The sequence below is a fragment of the Podarcis raffonei genome, chromosome 18, assembly GCF_027172205.1.
Source record: "Podarcis raffonei isolate rPodRaf1 chromosome 18, rPodRaf1.pri, whole genome shotgun sequence".
In the NCBI taxonomy this organism is placed as follows: Eukaryota; Metazoa; Chordata; class Lepidosauria; order Squamata; family Lacertidae; genus Podarcis; species Podarcis raffonei.
The window spans coordinates 7,742,294-7,765,265 of NC_070619.1; the positions used below are offsets into that span (position 1 = coordinate 7,742,294).

At 50.3% G+C, this 22,972-nt stretch overlaps 1 protein-coding gene across 7 annotated transcripts in view; it reads right to left on the reverse strand.

The window, feature by feature from the left end:
* FBN3 (fibrillin 3) overlaps window positions 1-22,972 on the reverse strand; it is a 166,181-nt gene that overhangs the window by 91,920 nt on the left and 51,289 nt on the right. For all 7 annotated transcript variants that reach the window (XM_053372339.1, XM_053372342.1, XM_053372340.1 and 4 more), the window contains 2 exons: window positions 22,583-22,708; window positions 14,205-14,330 (listed from right to left, as the gene is read on the reverse strand). In XM_053372339.1, coding sequence (XP_053228314.1) covers window positions 14,205-14,330; window positions 22,583-22,708 — 252 coding nt within the window. The remainder of the gene's footprint in view (window positions 1-14,204; window positions 14,331-22,582; window positions 22,709-22,972) is intronic.

Sequence of the window (22,972 nt, forward strand, 5' to 3'; positions counted from 1 at the left end):
CTGAGAGACTTCAGAGAAGTGTGACTGGCCCAAGGTCACCCAGCAGCTGCAGGTGGAGGAGCGGGGAAGCGAACCCGGTTCACCTGATTACGAGTCTACCGCTTTTAACCACTACACCACACTGGCTCTGATGCGCAGAGCCTGCTTTGTACATGAGATCAGAGAAAGGGACCCCTGACAGTTAAGTCCAGTCGCGGACGACTCTGGGGTTGCGGCGCTCATCTCGCTTTACTGGCCGAGGGAGCCGGCGTACAGCTTCCGTGTCATGTGGCCAGCAGGACTAAGCCGCTTCTGGCGAAATCAGAGCAGCGCATGGAAATGCCAGACAATGCCAGAGTCTAAACAATGGATAGGGACCTCCAGGTATTGCTTAAAGAGGTTCAAAGACTCTCTCAAGGCAAATCTAAAAGTAGTATCAACACCGACAACTGGGAAACACTGGCCTGCAAGCGCTCCAGTTGGAGAACAGCCTTTACCAAAGGTGTCATGGGTTTTGAAGACACTCGAACTCAGGACGCAAGGGAGAAATGTGCTAAGAGTAAGGCACGCTTGGCAAATCCACACCGGGATCAACTCCCACCTGGAAACCTAGGTCCCCATTGTGGAAGGACGTGTGGATCCAGAATTGGCCTCCACAGTCACTTATGGGATGTAGGGATATTGCGGAGTGGGGAGTGGGGTCCGGAGGGAGCACACTTCCCCACCAGCAGGCAGCCACAATCTGCCTGCACGCGTGACCTTGGGGTGCAGGGGCAACCCCCCCGACAAGCCACAGCTGTCTGTACATCGTTCCACCTCTGCCTGACCTTTCGCGATCTCAGCAGTTTGCGCTGTCCTGTCTGTAAACTTTTCCTTTGAGACCTTTTGTCTCCTACGTCATACACTGTGCAAGGGGAAAATGACGCTGTGGAACAGGTGCCAAAATAGCTTTGTACCACCCCACGATTTCGGGACGGAAGATGTGTAAAGGTCACAGCCCAAAAATGTATTTGCCTAGCTTGCATGTTTGTCTCAATAAAAAGAGGCTCCACAGGAATGGTGGTAGCTTGCTCGCTTCAGACCACCTGTGCGCAGCTCACATGATGATCAACACCTGTCTTGGGCCTTCACTTCAACGGACACACTGTTAAGACCTAGGTCCCCATTGTGGAAGGACGTGTGGATCCAGAATTGGCCTCCACAGTCACTTACGGACACACAGTTAAGACGTAGGTCCCCATTGTGGAAGGATGTGTGGATCCAGAATTGGCCTTCACAGTCACTTACGGACACATTGTTAAGACCTAGGTCCCCACTTTGGAAGGACGTGTGGATCCAGAATTGGCCCCAACAGTCACTTACTGACACACTGTTAAGACCTAGGTCCCCATTGTGGAAGGACGTGTGGATCCAGAATTGGCCCCCACAGTCACTTACGGACTCACTGTTAAGACCTAGGTCCCCATTGTGGAAGGACGTGTGGATCCAGAATTGGCCCCCACAGTCACTTACGGACTCACTGTTAAGACCTAGGTCCCCACTGTGGAAGGACGTGTGGATCCAGAATTGACCTCCACAGTCACTTACAGACTCACTGTTAAGACCTAGGTCCCCACTGTGGAAGGATGTGTGGATCCAGAATTGGCCTCCACAGTCACTTACGGACTCACTGTTAAGACCTACATCCCCACTGTGGAAGGACGTGTGGATCCAGAATTGACCTCCACAGTCACTTACGGACTCACTGTTAAATCCGAGTTTGTGGAAGACAATCTTACTCGGCTATGAGGGAGCGCCAATGAGAAGAAAGATAGTTGGGCTCCAACTCTCATCCTCTCCGACCACTGAGCATGCTGGCTGCCAGGGGCTGATGTGAGTTGGAGTGCGACAGCATCTGTAGGGTCACAGTTACCCCATCCCTGCGTCAGGAGGCACCCCCTTTCTCAGGAGGAAATGCCTCTTTTAAACAGCTTTCTTTAAAATCTGGGTGGGTGAGGCACCAAATCTTTTGGGACGTCTTCGTTGTTTCTGTCCGGCTCTGGGCATAGTGCTTGAACTCTGGGCATGTGGCAGGACAGGAGGTAGCGCTGAGACTCAGGAGGAGGAGGAGGAGAAAGCTGAGAGGGAGGACCACTCCCTGGACAGGTTGCAAGCAAGAGGGAGGGTGAGAGGTGTGGAAGAACCAAGCTCACAACAAACATGCTTAAGTCTAGTTAATGCAGGAAGGGGTTAATGTCATAGAGTAAGCTGTCCTGTCAGGTTTAGCTAGGTCGCTCCCCTTCACCTTGGAGGGAAGCTGATCAAGGCCTTGGTTCCCCTCCAGCCCACCTAAAAATCCCAGGATGTAAAGAGATCAGAGCTAGTTGCTCCAGGCTCAGACCGCATGGCTCTAACAAGCCTCTCTCTCCTATACCAATAATTTAGGAACTTTCACCACTGCAACCAAGCTGAGTTTTACTGCCTGTGCAACTTTTCTGGCAGGTTCATGGACACGAACATGAACCTGACCTTTGAAGAATTTGTAAGGAAACAATTTTTTAAAACTAACATGTGGTCTTTTTGCTACGCTGGGGGCAACTTTGGAAAGAAAGGGACGCATGTTTTAAAGGTCTAAAAGCCTATATTGACATGCTTTCCTTTGGCTGCATATTTTGTGATTTTAAATCTCTACCTGTCTCACCAAAGAGCCCAAAGCTGGATCTTACCATCCAGGGAATTCTCCTTTTATACCTATTCCCCCCCCCCCCTTGCCACCAAGAGGTTGGAACTGAGTGACGCTGGCGAGGCTGTGCCCCTTTCTCCCTCACGGATCACCTCTCGTTTCAAAGGCCTTGGGTACCAGTGCTGGAGGGCTGCTGCTTTTGGGGAGACAGCGTGGCGGTGTGGGGGTAAGATAAAGGGACCCCTGACCATTAGGTCCAGTCGTGGACGACTCTGGGGTTGCAGCACTCATCTCGCTTTATTGGCCGAGGGAGCCTGCGTACAGCTTCCGGGTCATGTGGCCAGCAGGACTGAGCCGCTTCCGGCGAACCAGAGCAGCGCACGGAAATGCCGTTTACCTTCCCGCCGGAGCGGTACCTAGTTATCTACTTGCACTTTGACGTGCTTTCGAACTGCTAGGTTGGCAGGAGCTGGGACCGAGCAACGGGAGCTCACCCCGTTGCGGGGATTCGAACCGCCGACCTTCTGATCGGCACGTTCTAGGCTCTGTGGTTTAACCCGCATCCCTCGCACCTAGTAGCCATCCTTGCATCCTTTGTGATGGAGAATCGGAAAAGACTTTGAATGCGGAACTCTGGAAGGACTCTAACTATTCTATCTGTCTCTTAGTTGTGAGTATGTAAGTCAGTTAGATTTTACAATGTCTTTATTTTTCTTGCTTGTAACTTGCCAAAGAAGTGCCTGCTATCTTAGCATGTTTTCTGTTGTTCTTTTAAAATAAATTTTTAAAGAAGAAACTGTTTGGTTTATGTGCCTTTCCGAGGGAATAGCTAAGTCCTAGCCTTATGCTTGGTTACGCTCTACCGTAGAATTTCTGTCTGCAAGTCTGTGGATACAACTTGTGGAGTGGGGATAGCCAGTGACAAAGGGTCACAGCCTTCTCCCTGGGTTGTGGTTCTGGGTCCCCGGGAACAGAGGGAGTGGTGGCAGCCCTACCGGGTTTACTTGGTCTTGTTTCTGTAAAACGTAAACACGCCTACCAGCCCTGCTCAAGAAGCCTGGACTGGCCGGAGAGCAAAGACAGGTGAGGGAGGGGCGAGTGGCTGGAGGCAAAGGTTTACCACATGGTACGCCGGCTCCCTTGGGCAGGTATAGATAGATAAAACAGCACGTCCAAGCGTGTTTCACTCTGGCTTTTAACCAGCTTCCCCAGGAAGGGGGAATTCCAAGGCGAATTCTACCCGCGATCCACATTCCCCACCCGCAAAGACACCAGCGGCGAAGTCCTAGAAAGCATGGCAAGAAAAACGAATTTCTTGCGAGAAATCAGATCCAAAACGCCCCACTGGCAAAGAAATTGAGGAAAGGGGAGGAGGACCTGCCCCCACCTCTGCGCAGTATATACAACCCTGGTTGACTCATTCGCCAGGCCAAAGGAGAGCTGGATGACGAGCCCCGCCCTGCAAAGCGCTTGCTGTTAATTGCACCGTTTGGCCAGCCCTGGAAACGCCGTCTTTAATCATCCGCTCTCGCAACCACTCCATTGGAAAACCTCACAATTAACAGCCCGGGATGCAAACGTCAAAAGGCTAATGAAGCCTTGGGTGGGAATTTCCTCGCAGCCGCCTCCCAGATAGCCGTGAGTCAGAGCCCAAGAAATCCACCATTCCCGGGACGTTTCACAAGGAAACTTTCCAGGTTTCCTTCCCCCCTGCTGAGGCCTGGTTCACAAACACAGAGCACAGCGGGAACCCTTTCTGGGAGGCACCGCTGCAGGGAAGGTGAGTTGGGCAACCAAACGCCCTGCATTTAAACAGCCAGCAAGCCAGGAAGCCCCCTGACATGCTAGATTGGATCCCAGTACGTTTCCAAGCACAATTCAAAGTGTTGGTGCTGACCTTTAAAGCCCTAAATGGCCTCGGTCCAGTATACCTGAAGGAGCATCTCCACCCCCATCGTTCTACCCGGACACTGAGGTCCAGAGCCGAGGGCCTTCTGGCGGTTCCCTCATTGTGAGAAGCGAGGTTACAGGCAACCAGGCAGAGGGCCTTCTCGGTGGTGGCGCCTGCCCTGTGGAACGCCCTCCCACCAGATGTCAAAGAGAACAACAACTACCAGACTTTTAGCAGACATCTGAAGGCAGTCCTGTTTAGGGAAGCTTTTAATGTTTGATGTATTACAGTATTTTAATATTTTTTTGGAAGCCGCCCAGAGTGGCTGGGGAAGCCCAGCCAGATGGGCGGGCTATAAATAAATTATTATTATTATTATTATTATTATTATTATTATTATTATTATTATTGATCTTCTTACATGCAGGGAGCTGGAATGCTCTTCTGCACAGAAAGTTCCCTCTGTGGCAAAGACCGCCGTATCTGAGCAACCTCAGATAGGCAAAGGATGGGTGGTCTCTCTCAAAATCCCCCGCCCTATTTGGGGATGGAACTTTTTGAGGGGGACGAATAATAATACAGTGGTACCTCTGCATGTCTCAAAGGGACACGGGTGGCGCTGTGGGTTAAACCACAGAGCCTAGGACTTGCTGATCAGAAGGTCAGCGGTTCAAATCCCCGCAACGGGGTGAGCTCCCATTGCTCGGTCCCTGCTCCTGCCAACCCAGCAGTTTGAAAGCACGTCAAAGTGCAAGTAGATAAATAGGTACCACTCCGGCAGGAAGGGAAATGGCGTTTCTGTGCGCTGCTCTGGTTCACCAGAAGCGGCTTAGTCCTGCTGGCCACATGACCCGGAAGCTGTACGCCGGCTCCCTCGGCCAATAAAGCGAAATGAGCGCCGCAGCCCCAGAGTTGGCCACGACTGGACCTAATGATCAGGGGCCCCTTTACCTTTACCTTTTTACCTCTGCATGTGAACAGGATCCGTTCTGGAGCCGCGTTCACATCCTGAGCAGAACGCAACTCGTGTCTGCGTGGGTTGCGATTCACCGCTTCTGCGGATGCGCGTGATGTCATCTTGAGCGTTTGCGCATGTGCGAGCGGCGAAACACGGAAGTAACGCGTTCCGTTACCTCCAGGTTGCCGTGGAACGCAACCTGAGAATGCTCAACCTGAAGCTACTTTAACGCGAGGTATGATTGTAACGGGACGCGGGTGGCGCAGTGGGTAAAACCTCAGCGCCTAGGGCTTGCCGATCGCAGGGTCGGCGGTTCGAATCCCTGCGGCGGGGTAAGCTCCCGTCTTTCAGTCCCAGCTCCTGCCCACCTAGCAGTTCGAAAGCACCCCTAAGTGCAAGTAGATAAATAGGTACCACTCTGGTGGGAAGGTAAATGGCGTTTCCATGTGCTGCGCTGGTGCTGGCTCGCCAGAGCAGCTTCGTCACGCTGGCCACGTGACCCGGAAGTGTCTGCGGACAGCGCTGGCCCCCGGCCTCTTAAGTGAGATGGGCGCACAACCCTAGAGTCGGACATGACTGGCCTGTACGGGCAGGGGTACCTTTACCTTTACCTTTATGATTGTAACAATAACAACAACAATTTATTATTTATACCCCACCCATCTGGCTGAGTTTCCCCAGCCACTCTGGGCAGCTTCCAAGAAAAGATTAAAAATACATTAAAACATCAGTCATTAAAGACTTCCCTAAGCAGGGCTGCCTTCATATGTCTTCTAAAGGTCAGGTAGTTGTTTATTTCCTTGACATCTGATGGGAGGGCATTCCACAGGACGGGCGCCACCACCGAGAAGGCCCTCTGCCTGGTCCCCTGTAATCTCACTTCTCACAGTGAGGGAACCGCCAGAAGGCCATTGGAGCTGGACCTCAGTGTCCAGGCAGGACGATGGGGGTGGAGACGCTCCTTCAGGGATACTGGGCCATTTAGGGCTTTCAAGGTCAGCACCAACACTTTGAATTGGGCTCAGAAACGGACTGGGAGCCAATGTAGGTCTTTCAGGACCGGTGTTATGTGGTCTCGGGGGCCGCTCCCAGTCACCAGTCTAGCTGCCGCATTCTGGACTAGTTGTATTCCAGAGGTGATGGAGATGCATAGCTCTCCAACAGTTTCTTGAGGAGGTGAGGTCTCATCCTTATCAAGGATACCACAGGGTCTTTTCCCAAGCGCCAAAACTGAGTGGGGGTCAAACCCAAGGGTGTGCATTGTGCCAGCTCAACAGATTCACAACCTCATAGGCATAGAGGTAAAGGTAAAGGGACCCTGACCATTAGGTCCAGTAGTGGCCGACTCTGGGGTTCTGGCGCTCATCTTGCTTTATTGGCCGAGGGAGCCGGCGTACAGCTTCCGGGTCATGTGGCCAGCAGGACTAAGCTGCTTCTGGCGAACCAGAGCAGTGCATGGAAACGCCGTTTACCTTCCCGCCAGAGTGGTACCTATTTATCTACTTGCACTTTGACGTGCTTTCGAACTGCTGGGTTGGCAGGAGCAGGGACCGAGCAACGGGAGCTCATCCTGTCGTTGTGGGGATTCGAACCGCCGGCCTTCTGATCGGCAAGTCCTAGGCTCTGTTCTATATTATAGTAAAGGTAAAGGGACCCCTGACCATTAGGTCCAGTCGTGACTGACTCTGGGGTTGCAGTGCTCATCTCGCTTTACTGGCCGAGGGAGCCGCTTCTGGTGAACCAGAGCAGCACAAGGAAACGCCGTTTACCTTCCCGCCAGAGCGGTACCTATTTATCTACTTGCACTGGTGTGCTTTCGAACTGCTAGGTTGGCAGGAGCAGGGACCGAGCAACGGGAGCTCATCCCGTCACGGGGATTCGAACCGCTGACCTTCTGATCAGCAAGTCCTAGGCTCTGTGGTTTAACCCACAGCGCCACCCACGTCCCTTGACTCATAGGCATACACACACACAATAATGCACAGGCACACAATCATAGGTACACACACGTCCGCACAGCCATGGAGATCAGCAGATCAGCAGAGGAGCTATTTCCTTCCCTGTCACAGTTCCAGTGTTTCCGAAATTTGGTTCTCCAGCTGATTGGGGACTACAGTTCCCATCGTCCCCTACCACTGGTCTTGCTAGTTAGGGATGATGGGCGTTGTAGTCCAAAAACAGCCAGAGAGAGACCCAAGTTTGGGAAACCCCAAAGAGGCATCCCCTCCTGAGAAACAGGATGCGTCTCAGAACAGGGATGATGGGAATTGTAGTCCAGCAACATCTGAAAAACCCCAGGCTTCCACCGTGAGCAGCTTTCCCAGGATTTGAACTCAGGGCTGCCAAAGTTCAGGCCTTCGCAATTAGCTGCTCCATGAAAACTTGACCTGACGAATTTCTGCACGTCAAGGAGCTGTTAAAGGCAGAGGAGCATGGGCAGTCGTGGAAAGTTGGCAATATTACTTGTAGGCCAAAGAGATTGAAATATACTCAGAGTTGAGTGTGGATTTCATGCTCTTTATTCAGCTCATAGTATTGAGGAGGAACGAAAGTTCCCCCAAAATATCTGCTTTATATACATTATTTACACAATGGGCCGCACGTGATTGGCTAATTCCTAGATTCTCCTGTAGGCCAATCAGGTTGCGGATTCACTTCTACCTGGAGCTGGATTGGGTGGCTCCTGCGGACCAGTCATACTGCTGCATTGTTCTAGGACCAATCAGACTGCTGCATTCTGAATCCTATTGTTCTAGAACCAATCAGACTGCTGCATTCTGGATCCTATTGTTCTAGGACCAATCAGACTGCTGCATTCTGGATGCTATTGTTCTAGGACCAATCAGACTGCTGCATTCTGGATCCTATTGTTCTAGGACCAATCAGACTGCTGCATTTTGGATCCTATTGTTCTAGGACCAATCAGACTGCTGCATTTTGGATCCTATTGTTCTAGGACCAATCAGACTGCTGCATTTTGGATCCTATTGTTCTAGGACCAATCAGACTGCTGCATTTTGGATCCTATTGTTCTAGGACCAATCAGACTGCTGCATTCTGGATTCTATTGTTCTAGGACCAACCAGACTGCTGCATTTTGGATCCTATTGTTCTAGGACCAACCAGACTGCTGCATTTTGGATCCTATTGTTCTAGGACCAATCAGACTGCTGCATTCTGGATCCTATTGTTCTAGGACCAACCAGACTGCTGCATTTTGGATCCTATTGTTCTAGGACCAATCAGACTGCTGCATTCTGGATCCTATTGTTCTAGGACCAACCAGGCTGCTGCATTCTGGATCCTATTGTTCTAGGACCAATCAGACTGCTGCATTCTGGATCCTATTGTTCTAGGACCAACCAGACTGCTGCATTCTGGATCCTATTGTTCTAGGACCAATCAGACTGCTGCATTTTGGATCCTATTGTTCTAGGACCAACCAGACTGCTGCATTCTGGATCCTATTGTTCTAGGACCAATCAGACTGCTGCATTTTGGATCCTATTGTTCTAGGACCAATCAGACTGCTGCATTCTGGATCCTATTGTTCTAGGACCAACCAGACTGCTGCATTCTGGATCCTATTCAACTCAGTACATAACAGAGATATTGGTGGATGGGAGCGGAAAGCCAAGATTTGTTGGGAAGAAACAGTTAAATGGACAGGCCCTGACGCTCCAGCCATCCTGTAATGTTCTGTGCTGCGTGCGACAAATCTGTCTTTGCGCAACCGTGTCTGCAGGGGGGAAGAGAGAGGGAGGGGGCGATGTGCCTCTTGGTCCTCATTAACTTTGACATCTCCTTTTGATTAAACTCAGATGCCTCCCGCAAATTCCTGAGGCCGCTTGTTGACTCTCCTCTCAAAATTAAGGTCACAAACTTCCATTTCTGCCGGCGGCTCGGTTGATCTGACACGAACCTCGCCGTGAGGCGGCTGGGAAAAAACAGGGGGCTCTTTCAGCTTGTACCTCCCTCCCTCTCAGCACGCCCCCTGTCTCTTGGCTGAACTTATTGCTTTCACGGCAGGTACACAGAGCAGATCGCCTGCAAAAGTGTCGGCGCAGAGGGGGCAGCGGCCGTGGACCACATTTCTGCTGACCTCCAAACCCTTTGGACCTTTTCCCACTATAAAGGCCCCCAAACCACGCCCTGAGAGCTTGGTCCGAGGGATACTCCTTCAAAAGGAAGATCTGGAAATGGCAAGGAGGGTTTCTGGGTAGCCAGTGGACTACAGCCACAACCAGGACTTCCCGCAAAGAATTCTGGGAGCTGTTTGTTCAGAGCTCCAAGACCTCTTAGGTAAAGGGACCCCTGACCGTTAGGTCCAGTCGTGGCCGACTCTGGCGTTGCGGCGCTCATCTCGCTTTACTGGCCGAGGGAGCCGGCGTACAGCTTCTGGGTCATGTGGCCAGCAGGACTAAGCCGCTTCTGGCGAACCAGAGCAGTGCACGGAAATGCCGTTTACCTTCCCGCCAGAGTGGTACCTATTTATCTACTTGCACTTTGACATGCTTTCGAACTGCTAGGTTGGCAGGAGCAGAGACCGAGCAACGGGAGCTCACCCCGTCGCGGGGATTCAAACCGCCGACCTTCTGATCGGCAAGTCCTAGGCTCTGTGGTTTAGGTCACAACCACCCGCATCCCAAATACAGGTGGTAAAGGTAAAGGTACCCCTGACCGTTAAGTCCACTCACGGACGACTCTGGGGTTGCGGTGCTCATCTCGCTTTATTGGCCGAGGGAGCTGGCATACAGCTTCCGGGTCATGTGGCCAGCAGGACTAAGCCACTTCTGGCGAACCAGAGCAGCGCACGGAAACGCCGTTTACCTTCCTGCCAGAGTGGTACCTATTTATCTACTTGCACTTTGACGTGCTTTCAAACTGCTCAGTTAGTCATTTCAACGGCCCTACTTTGCGCAGGACCAATGTTGGGTTTGGTTCAACTAAGCTTTACCCGCTGAAATGGATAAAGGCAGCTAAAACAGGTCCGTTCGTTTCAGTGGGTCTACTCTTGAGGAAAAACAGGGCTGGCTACAACCCAACCCGCAATACGCACAGAGGAGAAATGACTGCAGCTATTCAAAAAAGGAAAGGGAAAAAAGAAAAACACTTAAAAAGTAAAGCTGAAATGCAGTTATTTCCTGCTCAGAGTGTTGGGAAACAGCTTTGGCTATGTCTGGCAGGTCGCGAATAACTCCTAGCAATGCCGGGATGTTTTGAACTATTCATAGCTGGGTTGTGTTTTAAAAATAAATACATAATCGCCGCTCATCTACGGGGTGGAAGGGAAGCCCTGGGAACGTCCACCGAGCTCCTCTTCCCCAGGAATTCTTGTCCTGTCCGGTGGAACAAAGGAACCTTTCAGAAAGCAGGACGAAATTTGAGGACCCACTGGGACGCAGGCCTCCCCGGCCAGAGAAAATATTGTTCCTCTCAGCGAGTGACGGCACATTTACGGCACATGTTCGCTCTGGGCGGTGTGGGGGGAGGCAGGGAAAAAGAAGCCCCAACACATGACGTAGCCAAGGTAAGAACCAGCCAACATCGCAAGTGGTCCCATCGGGAGAGGCGAGTTATTTTTCTTAAAAAAAACCACACCAGGCTCCTTAATTAAATTTGCTCGGTTTTTTCTGCCAGCCTCGAAAGGATGCTAGCGTCTATATGTGCCGTCCTAAAAAAGGAAAAGAGCACCTCCTTTCTCCTTACCCACCCCACTCCATCTTGTAAACCCAGCAGTGCAGGATTTACGTATAAGCTAAACAACTATAGCTTAGGGCCCCACTCGCTTGGGGACCCCCAAAAATGCAAAGGGGGGAAAAAACCTGGATGTACATTTCCAAAATATAAGATAAAGAACAAATAAAATAAAGTCTACATACAGCAACAGTAAGGGACGCGGGTGGCGCTGTGGGTTAAACCCATGATTTACATCATAAGAGCCTACACAACACAAAACACTGTACAGGTAAAGGTGAAGGGACCCCTGACCGTTAGGTCCAGTCGTGGCCGACTCTGGGGTTGCGGCGCTCATCTCACTTTACTGGCCGAGGGAGCCGGCGTACAGCTTTCGGGTCATGTGGCCAGCATGACAAAGCCGCTTCTGGCGAACCAGAGCAGCGCATGGAAACGCCGTTTACCTTCCCGCCGGAGCGGTACCTGTTTATCTACTTGCACTTTGACGTGCTTTCGAACTGCTGGGTTGGCAGGAGCAGGGACCGAGCAACGGGAGCTCACCCCCTCGCAGGGATTAGAACCGCCGACCTTCTGATCAGCAAGCCCTAGGCTCTGTGGTTTAGACCACAGCGCCACCCACGTTAGGAGCCACTAAATGTAGGTCACCCCTACCCACTACCGAAGCTTCCGTCTTCCAATTCTTGCAAAGATAAACCAGACTGGACGTTGAACCTGCGCTGTTCAGTCCCCCAAGTTTCTTCATACACAAAACATCCTGCAATTTTCCATGATCACCCCGTCATCATCCAAGTCAAAATGTCACCTCCACACCCCAGCCGTACCCTAAAATAAACCAGTGGGCTGAAACCAATTAAACTGTACTCCAGAGTAGACTCACTGAAATTAATGGACCTGAGTGAGTTGCCGACCTACTCTCAGCAGGGTCAACATTGGAATCAACCCAACATGCTCCTTTGTCCATCGACTTTCAGCATCTCGAAGCCGGTGGGTTTCATGGTCCTTACAAGACGGGTTCCCCAAGATTTTGGAATAACAGAATGGGGAGCGTAGGCTGAGAAAGAGTGCAGCGAAGGAAGAAGGAAAGAGTGCAGCGAAGGAAGAAGTTTCAGCTGCTACCCCCCCCTTTTTTCTTTTGCAGGCCATGAGGAATTTTGCAACTTTCCCAGCTGATAAAGGACAGGAGGTGATTCATGATATAATGTTATATTATGATGCAGCGTGCATTGGTTGGTTAAAGGAATGGATATCACAGGACTGTTGGATTTAGAGGAATTTTGCAATGAGGAATTTTGCAACTTTCCCAGCTGATAAAGGACAGGAGATGCTTGATGATATAATGTTATATTATGATGCAGCATGCATTGGTTGGTTAAAGGAATGGATATCACAGGACTGTTGGATATAGAAGGATATGAGAATCTCTATGGGTGGCATGCTTATCTATATGATATGGTAAAAATACATAGAGATTTTCTGAATCATGGCATTAGGAGAAGCTTATATGGTGTTTGGATTAGATGCCGAGATTTAGCCAACAGGAAAACACCTTTATGGTTATCACCTATAGAAGCCAGTGCACAAAAGAAATTAAATCTGATGGATAAGTGAGGCAAATACAGAGATAAAGTGGAAAAGGTTCGAAGAAACTAGAGAAAGGTTGGTTTCAGTATTATCAAATCAATGAGTATTTCAAAAGAGAAAGCTTTCAGCAGAGGATCAGAATCCACAGAAGGTGTGGGAAAAGAACCAGCTGCTAAACATTTCTTTTTCTCAGTCCATGAGGGATGAGAAAGGAAGGAAGTTCACATACTCTCCCTCCCTTACTCCTAGAAATTGCGCCAATATCATCGCATTGAGAGAGTCACGCGATCAGGGCAGGAAAATGAGGGATGTGAAGACTCAGACACATTAGTCAAGAAACATCGTTTGGAGTGCATTATAAACGTGCAACACCAGATGGCGCTGGAGAGCAAAAAAAATCTAAGAGATTTTCTATAGTGGTTTTTTCTATTGTTATAATGATTTAATTTCTGACTTATTTATAGCTCCCCCCCCTGCGTGTAGGTCCGTCCTGAGAAGATGCCATTTCCCAGCTCATTCCATTGTTGTCTCTCTTCTACTGCCATTCGTCTCTTGCCAAAAACTACGTTATTCATCGCCTTCCCAAAGGACCAGCCACCACCAGTTTGAAACATAGCTGTCAACTTACAGATTTGAAAATAAGGGACCAGCAGCCAAAATAAGGGATTTTAGTCAACCACTTAAAAGGGACCAGATAATTTGAGAGAGCAGCACCGGTTTTTAGCCCTTCGTTTCCAATGAAACACTGCAGTTAAACAACCACAAGCGGCAACCACTTTTTGCGCAAAACGAAGTCCGAGCTACGAAGATGCTGCTGCAGTTCTGTATCTTTCCTCTCGTGCTCCATCTGCAGCTCTCAGTTCCATCAGGTGGGGCAGGAGGAAGGGGGGGAATAGCGCCCGAAGTAAACCCGCCGATCAGACCATCTGTGCTAGTCTACCACTACAAATCTATGGGAGAAGCGCTTGCATGCCAGGCTGCCCATCTCATCTGGGTCCTTCGGCGGCACAGCCACAGTATGGCCTAGTGGGAGTGGGAGCGGTGGTGACGGGCAGAGGGGAGGCCCCAGGCAGAGACGCTCAGTTCGGCAGCCGCGACAAGGATGGTGGCGGAAGGCTCCCACCAGTCCCGGCGGGGAGGGGTTCCCGGGGGCCGAGGCTGGTGAGAGGAGGCCGGAGGGGGGCGGGGCGGTCAGCCAAGCAACACAGTTGGAGCCTCCCTCCTCCCTGGCCGGCAGGGAGGGAGAGGAGCTGCTTCCTTTGAAACCTGGGAAATTTAAGGGACATCCATCAATAAGGGACAGCAGCGGGACACGGCGCTGGGATAAGGGACTTTCCCGCCAAATAAGGGACGGTTGACAGCTATGGTTTGAAAAGAAACACCCCAGCAAGTCCACAGCGGCAATGGCGAATTGAGCAATCGATTCTCCATCTTACCCACGCAACGGGAGCCATCTGGACTTGTCATGAAGCCCCGGGGACAGGCGCAGACGTAGCTCCCTGCAGTGTTGGTGCACTCGCCGCCATCGCAAACGCCTGAGATGCTGGTGCATTCGTCCACATCTGGGAAAGATCAATTGCAAGAACCGTGAGAGTGGACTGGCTTGGTGATGTTGTAGCCTGGGTGTTGTAGCTGAGCGGTCAGCAAACTTTTTCAGCAGGGGCCGGTCCACTGTCCCTCAGACCTTGTGGGGGGCCGGACTATATTTTGGGGGGCGGAAATAATGAACGAATTCCTATGCCCCACAAATAACCCAGAGGTGCATTTTAAATAAAAGGAAACATTCTGCTCATGTAAAAACACCGGGCAGGCCCCACAAATAACCCAGAGATACATTTTAAATATAGTGGTACCTCAGGTTAAGTACTTGATTCGTTCCGAAGGTCCGTACTTAACCTGAAACTGTTCTTATACTGAAGCACCACTTTAGCTCATGGGGCCTCCTGCTGCTGCAGCCATGCTGCCGGAGCCCGATTTCTGTTCTCATTCTGAAGCAAAGTTCTTAACCCGAAGCAGTATTTCTGGGTTAGCGGAGTCTGTAACCTGAAGCGTATGTGTCAGAGCTGCCCGAGGTCCCAGCTCACAAAGGACCAACGCCGGTTCGTTGTTATGTACGAAAGTCTTTATTGAAGTTCAGTTTCGCTTTCACAGCCGCAGCGTGCAGCTCTACGTCTCAAACTCTAGACCGCTGAAGCTCCGTCTGAATCTCCTCCCCCCAGACACCAGTTTAAGACTCTAGCCTTGCTCCACCTCTTCCTTTGCTCTTTCCTCCTCTGGTTCCGCCTGTCCGTCGGGGTCTCGCCCTTCCTAGACTCTTCTGACGCTGAGTCCCCTGAGTCTTCCCCCTGCCTCCGGCGGGCTTTAGGACCTGGTTCCCAATCCGGGTTTTCTGCTGTCCCGCGCGCCTGTACATTCGAACTTGGCGCGCGCACCCAGCCGGCAACCTTCCTCCTGACCGTTACACTGCTGCTGTCACTGCTTCCCCCTTCGGGGAGGCTAGCTGGAACTGACCTCCCCTCCGTTCCCCCACTCTCCGATAGAGGCGTGGTCAGCCCTGACTCATCTTCTCTCCCCGCTGGAGGAGACGCTGGTCCTGACACATGGGACTCTTCCCCCCCACTACGCTCTGGTGGGGAAGCTGGTCCTGATCTCCCGCTGCTGCTTTGGGAGTCCCCGCTGGCCCCTTGTTTCTGGCGCGTCCCCCCTGGGACCCCCCTTGCCCTGACCATCGGCGCCCCCTTCTGGGAATCTTCTGATTCGCTGGAGAAGCTCATGGAATCTCTCGGGTCACTGTCATACTCCCCTACGCTCCCCTTGGATTCCTCCCCTTCGCTCTCCATTTCCTCTCTCCCCTGTGCTTCTGCTCCTGAGCCCCTGACAGTATGTAACCTGAGGTACCACTGTAAAAGGACACATTCTACCCATGTAAAAACACACTGATTCCCGGACCGTCCGGGGGTCAGATTTAGAAGGTGATTGGGCCAGATTCAGCCCCCAGGCCTTAGTTTGCCTACCCAGGCCCTAAACGGTCTCATCCCTGAAGAAGCGTCTCCACCCCCATCGTTCAGCCCGGACACTGAGGTCCAGCTCCGAGGGTCTTCTGGCCGTTCCCTCAATGCAAGACATGAAGCTACAGGGAACCAGGCAGAGGGGTGGTGGCAAAATTGGGGGGTCGAGGAGGGTGGGGGGGAGTGAGAAATGTCCCTGAGGAATGTTGGAAGGTATGATAAAAACGTAACCAAAGCCAAACATTAAAAACTTCCAGGGCTGCCTTCAGATGTCTTCTAGAAGTTGTATACAGTGGTACCTCGGGTTACATACGCTTCAGATTACATACGCTTCAGGTTACAGACTCCGCTAACCCAGAAATAGTACCTTGGGTTAAGAACTTTGCTTCAGGATGAGAACAGAAATTGTGTGCTGGCCGCATGGCTGCCCCATTAGCTAAAGTGGTGCTTCAGGTTAAGAACAGTTTCAGGTTAAGAACAGACTTCCAGAACGAATTAAGTACAGCGGTACCTCGGGTTAAGTACTTAATTCGTTCCGAGGGTCCGTTCTTAACCTGAAACTGTTCTTAACCTGAAGCACCACTTTAACTAATGGGGCCTCCCGCTGCAGCCACACCACCGGAGCACAATTTCTGTTCTCATCCTGAAGCAAAGTTCTTAACCTGAAGCACTATTTCTGGGTTAGCGGAGTCAGTAACCTGAAGCGTATGTAACCTGAAGTGTATTTAACCTGAGGTACCTCTGTACTTAACCCGAGGTACCACTGTAGTTCTTTATCTCCTTGACATCTGATGGGATGGCTGTTTTGCAAGGCAGGTGTGGACCTCTGCCTGGTCCCCTGTAGCTTCACTTCTTACTCCTTGACATGGTCCCTTCCAACTCTTTTGATTCTTTGACAGACTCGTTTCAGCTCCTTCTCCTCCAGACACCCCTCTCGGCCTCCTGGCTCTCGCCCAGGGCTCCACCCGTCCACCTTGGCTCTCACCCAGCTCCCAGCGAAACTCACACCTCGCCCACAAACCCCCACGAAGAAGAGGCTTCCTGGAAACCTCTGAGATCACCGCAAACTCCCTTTTTACGGGCAAGCCCCATGGTGGATGTTGAGGTTCCCCAGGCTGCCTGCAGCTGTATCCCATTCAGCAATCAGCCGGTCTCTCCAAACCCAGTTCCAAGGCTAAACTGGGTTTGGTGGGCTCCCTGAATGGGTGAGTTGGTTTCCCTAGGAAACCGAACAACTCTCCCCAATATTTGGCAAATATTGTCTTCTGCTGCTGCTTTTTGCCGATTTAATATTCACAGTCGTACCTCGGTAGTCAAACACCTTAGTCGCCGCACAAATCGGCTCCCGGAGGCCGCAAACCCGGAAGTGAGTGTTCTGGTTTGCAAACATTTTTTGAAAGCTGAACGTCCGGCTCCTGTGGCCAATCGGAAGCCGCACCTTGGTTTTTGAACCGTTTCAGGAGTCAAACAAACTCCAGGAATGGATTAAATTTGAGAGCCAAGATACAGTGGTATCTCGGGTTAAGTACTTGATTCATTCCAGAGGTCCATTCTTAACCTGAAACTGTTCTTAAACTGAAGCACCACTTTAGCTAATGGGGCCTCCTGCTGCCGCAGCGCCACCGGAGCCCGATTTCTGTTCTCAGCCTGAAGCAAAGTTCTTAACCCAAGGTACTATTTCTGGGTTAGTGGAGTCTATAACCTGAAGCATATGTAACCTGAGGTACCACTGTACGACTGCATTCACTTATTAATTTCGTAATGCCACTCTATAGCCATGGATCTCAGAGCTGTCTGCAAGATAAATTTCTGCATATAGTGGTACCTTGGGTTAAGTACTTAATTCGTTCCAGAGGTCCGTACTTAACCGGAAACTGTTCTTAACCTGAAGCACCACTTTAGCTAATGGGGCCTCCTGCTGCCGCCGGAGCACAATCTCTGTTCTCATCCTGAAGCAACGTTCTTAACCTGAAGCACTATTTCTGGGTTAGCGGAGTCTGTAACCTGAAGCGTATGTAACCCGAGGTACCACTGTACAGTGGATGCTCGGGTTGCAAACGTGATCCGTGCAGGATGCACATTCACAACTCACAGTGGCGCGTCTGCGCATGCGCGGGTTGCGACTTGGTGCTTCTGTGCATGCGCCAAGCGCAATTTAGCACTTCTGTGCATGCGTGACCTCCGAAACCCGGAAGTAACACATTCCAGTACTTCCGGGTTTCAGCGGGTCCGTAAGCAGAAAAATCACAACCTGAAGCGTCTGTAACCTGAGGTATAACTGTTTACAAACCCCAGAATCCTGTTTTGCAATATATTCCAATATATTGCTATGCTGATTCTCGCTAACATATCCAGGAAGGGGTATCAATCATTTCCTTTTTGTATCCAGGGCTGGATTTAGGTTTGATGAGGCCCTGAGCTACTGAAGGTAATGGATGGGGCCCTTTATATGTTCAGCTGTCCTTTGTCAACAACAAATTCTCGCTGTTTTCTTGTGTTGAATATATGCTATATGGTAATGTATGGACCTGATAGGTATCTAAGGCCATTCGCACATAACAAAATACGTTTTTTATCACAGTAATTGTTAAACAGAAATGCAATTATCTTATATTTTGGAAATGTAAAGGTAAAGGTAAAGGGACCCCTGACCATTAGGTCCAGTCGTGGCCGACTCTGGGGTTGTGGCGCTCATCTCGCTTTATTGGCCGAGGGAGCCGGTGTACAGCTTCCGGGTCATGTGGCCAGCATGACTAAGCCGCTTCTGGCAAACCAGAGCAGCGCACGGAAACGCTGTTTACCTTCCTGCCGGAGCCGTACCTATTTATCTACTTGCACTTTGATGTGCTTTCGAACTGCTAGGTTGGCAGGAGCTGGGACCGAGCAACGGGAGCTCACCCCGTTGCAGGGATTTGAACTGCTGACCTTCCGATCAGCAAGTCCTAGGCTCTGTGGTTTAACCCACAGCGCCACCCGCATCCCTTCGAAAATGTACATCCAGTTTTTCCCCCTTTAATTTTTTTTTGGGGCCCCCTAGAGAGTGGGGTCCTAAGCTATAGCTTGTTTAGCTTGTACGTAAATCCGGCACTGTTTGCATCCCAACATTTGGGCAGCCGAGGCGATGTGAAACTTCCCCGTTCTGCAAATGAGATCTTTGCACCCTCGTCCCCATCATAGCTGTCAACGTTTCTCTCTTTTTTTAAAAAAGGGAAATTCCCTTATTCTGAATAGGATTCCTTGCAAGAAAAGGGAAAAGTTGACAGCTATGGTCCCCGTGAGCCTGACATCTACAGACACATACCCCTGCTGCTTCTGGCTCAAGGTACCGTATTTTTCGCTCGATAAGATGCACCAGACCAGAAGACTCACTTAGTTTTTGGAGGAGGAAAACAAGAAAAAAAATATTCTGAATCTCAGAAGCCAGAACAGCAAGAGGGATCGCTGCGCAGTGAAAGCAGCAATCCCTCTTGCTGTTCTGGCTTCTGGGATAGCTGCGCAGCCTGCATTCGCTCCATAAGACGCACACACATCCCCCCTTATTTCTTAGGAGGGAAAAAGTGAGCCTTATAGAGCAAGAAATACGGTATTTCAAAAAGAGCCTGCCAGTTGCGTTCCAAGTCTCTCTTAAAAACTCAGCGCTTTTGGGCTCCCACACAATGATGGGATTGAAGACGAGACGTTGACTTTGGAACCCAGAATCGCTTCTTTGGGGCCAAAGCAAACGTGGAAGGGTCTGGGGTTTTGTTTCGGGGTGGGTTTTGTTTTGAGCTTTGCAAACCACAAAGCTGAGCCAAGAAAGGAAGGAAGGAACAACCTCCGAAAGGGAGCCAGGGAGGAAAACCTGGTGACGCTGCCTTTTCACAAAGCCCCAGAATTGCTAGGATTTCATCTTCCTCCAACTTTGCTTTCAGTGAACTTACATAAATCAGCAGACCCAGAAAAGTACGTTTCCGAGCACAATTCAAAGTGTTGGTGCTGGCCTTTAAAGCCCTAAACGGCCTCAGCCCAGTATACCTGAAGGAGCGTCTCCACCCCCATCGTTCTGCCCGGACACTGAGGTCCAGCTCCGAGGGCCTCATTGCAAGAAGTGAGGCTACAGGGAACCAGACAGAGGGCCTTCTTGGTGGTGGCTCCCTCCCTGTGGAACACCCTCCCACCAGATGTCAAAGAGAACAACAACTACCAGACTTTTAGAAGACATCTGAAGGCAGCCCTGTTTAGGGAAGCTTTTAATGATTGATGTATCACAGTATTTTAATATTCTTTTGGAAGCCGCTCAGAGTGGCTGGGGAAGCCCAGCCAGATGGGCGGGGTATAAATAATAAATTATTATTATTATTATTATTATTATTATTATTAAAAGAAAGTTAGGCCAATTGTGTAGCTATCTGCACAACACAGAATTCCCCTTGAGAATGTTCAAACCTTGCAAAAATTCTAAAACATTGACTGCAAAAAAAAAACCAGCCCCTGCCTTAGATGTTTCTGCCTCTGATGCCATGGAATATTCATAAACATTCCAAATTCTGAGGAAGAGAAAGCCTGGGCAAACGCAAACAAACATTCTTCATTGCGGTCCAAAGGGCCCACAAAAGAAATTCGAAAGCAAAGTACAGAATAAAAGACATTACTGGGCAGTCCCTGTGTTTTTATCCGAGACATGTTGACTTCTAATTCTTGCTACCTCCAAGAGAAATTTTGCCATGGCCAGGATTATATCGTTTTTCTTATCTTCAAGGAGATGCTTGAGATGTAATATATTGATGTTCCCAGGTATATTTATCAATAAGGGCTTAATTAATTGATTCCTGGCTTGTTTAAACGCTATAGTGGTACCTCGGGTTACATACGCTTCAGGTTACAGACTCCGCTAACCCAGAAATAGTACCTCGGGTTAAGAACTTTGCTTCAGGATGAGGACAGAAATCGTGCTCCGGTGGCACGGCGGCAGCAGGAGGCCCCATTAGCTAAAGTGGTGCTTCAGGTTAAGAACAGTTTCAGGTTGAGAACGGACCTCTGGAACGAATATTCTTTTCGCTGACACATTCCAGAGCATTAAACAAGCCCTTTGGGGAGCAAAAATGTCTTTTTCTGGGAGAGACGCCGCAGCTGAACCTGACCGGGAAGGCAGTCCAACTGCAGCACATCTGGGAATGTGCGACATTTCCCCCCCTCCTGCTCTCAACACACCCTGGAAAGCCTTCTCTCATAAAGGGGAGGGGGGGTGGATATGAAGTTTGTGGAAGGCTGGAAATATTCACTCCAGTACAGTGATCCCTTGGTTCTCAAACGCCTTGGCACTCAAACAACTCGGAAGCCAAACACCGCAAACCCGGAAGTACAGTGGTACCTCGGGTTACAGACCCTTCAGGTTACAGACTCCGCTAACCTAGAAATAGTGCTTCAGGTTAAGAACTTTGCTTCAGGGTAAGAACAGAAATCGTGCTGCGGAGGCACAGCAGCAGCAGGAGGCCCCATTAGCTAAGGTGGTGCTTCAGGTTAAGAACAGTTTCAGGTTAAGAACGGACCTCCGGAATGAATTAAGTACTTAACCCGAGGTACCACTGTAAGTGAACTGGTTTGCGAACATTTTTCGGAAGCCGAACATGCTCCGTTTTGGGTGTTAATGCTTCCTTTTTGAGTGCCACGCGGAGGTCTGTCTGTTTTTGCTATTTATTATGCTTTTCTGTTTCTGCGGCTCTTTTTGTTTTTGTGACTGTGTAGAACCCAGTTCAGCTACTGATTGATTGTGTGACTGCAGTGCATAGCTTATCGCTTTCATTTTATGGATCAGCGATAAAATTTTAGATAGTAAAATTCATGTTAAATTGCTGTTTTAGGGCTTGTTTTTTAAAAGTCTGGAACGGATTAATCCGTTTCGCATTACTTTCTATGGGAAAGCGTGCCTTGGTTTTGGAACGCTTTGCTTTTGGAACGGACTTCCGGAACGGATTAAGTTTGAGAACCAAGGTACCACTGGTTTGCAACCGCTTTGGATTACAACCGTTTCGGATTACAACCACGTCAAACCTGGAAGTGCATGTCCCTTTTTTTTGGATTACAACCCCCTTTTTTTAATTACAACCAATTTTTGGGGGAGGCCCCACTGTCTGCGGAAAAACGCCGGCTCCCTCGGCCTGTAAAGCGAGATGAGCACCAGAGTCGTCCGCGACTGGACTTAACTGTCAGGGGTCCTTTACCGTTACCTTTTTAAAGGGAATTTACCAGGAACGTACAATTCAGTCTGGGACAGGCTGAGTTGTATCATAGTGAGAGGCTCACACAAGCCTGCGACCAGCTACCTGCTGTGCGTGAGAAGGGGAATGTAAACTCTGCTAAGTAAAGGAACTTGCTAGCACAAGTTAGGAAGGATATTAAAAAGGTAAAGGGACCCCTGACCATTAGGTCCAGTCATGGCCGACTCTGGGGCTGCGGCGCTCATCTCGCTTTATTGGCCAAGGGAGCCGGCGTCCAGCTTCCGAGTCATGTGGCCAGCATGACTAAGCCGCTTCTGGCGAAGCAGAGCAGCGCATGGAAACACCGTTTACCTTCCCGCTAGAGTGGTACCTATTTATCTACTTGCACTTTGATGTGCTTTCGAACTGCTAGGTTAGCAGGAGCAGGGACCGAGCAACGGGAGCTCACCCCGTCGCGGGGATTCGAACCGCCGACCTTCTTATCGGCAAGTCCTAGGCTCTGTGGTTTAACCCACAGTTCCACAAGTTAGGAAGGATATTAATAAGCAATATATCCTCTCCTGCCACCCTGAACATTCCCACATGTTTCTCCGTCTCTCCCCCGCTCACCTTCACACTTGTGGCTTGTCTCGCTCTGCTTGTGGCCCACTGGGCACTTGCATTCGTAGGACCCCACCGTGTTGAGGCAGTTTCCTCCTTGGCAAAGCCCGGGGATCGCCTGGCATTCGTCCACATCTGCAGGGAGGAAGTGAGGAGACACAAATGAAGACAGTTGGGAACGCTGAAGGGAAAGTTCACCTTCATTTTGCCAGGTCAGCACTCTGCGGCACAGTAAACCCTGGTTTGCACAAACCATCATTCAGAACGCTATCTGTGACAGACCGACCAGTGTGGTGTAGTGGTTGAGAGCAGCGGACTCGTAATCTGGTGAACCGGGTTCGCTTCCCCGCTCCTCCACATGCAGCTGCTGGTGACCTTGGGCTAGTCACACTTCTTTGA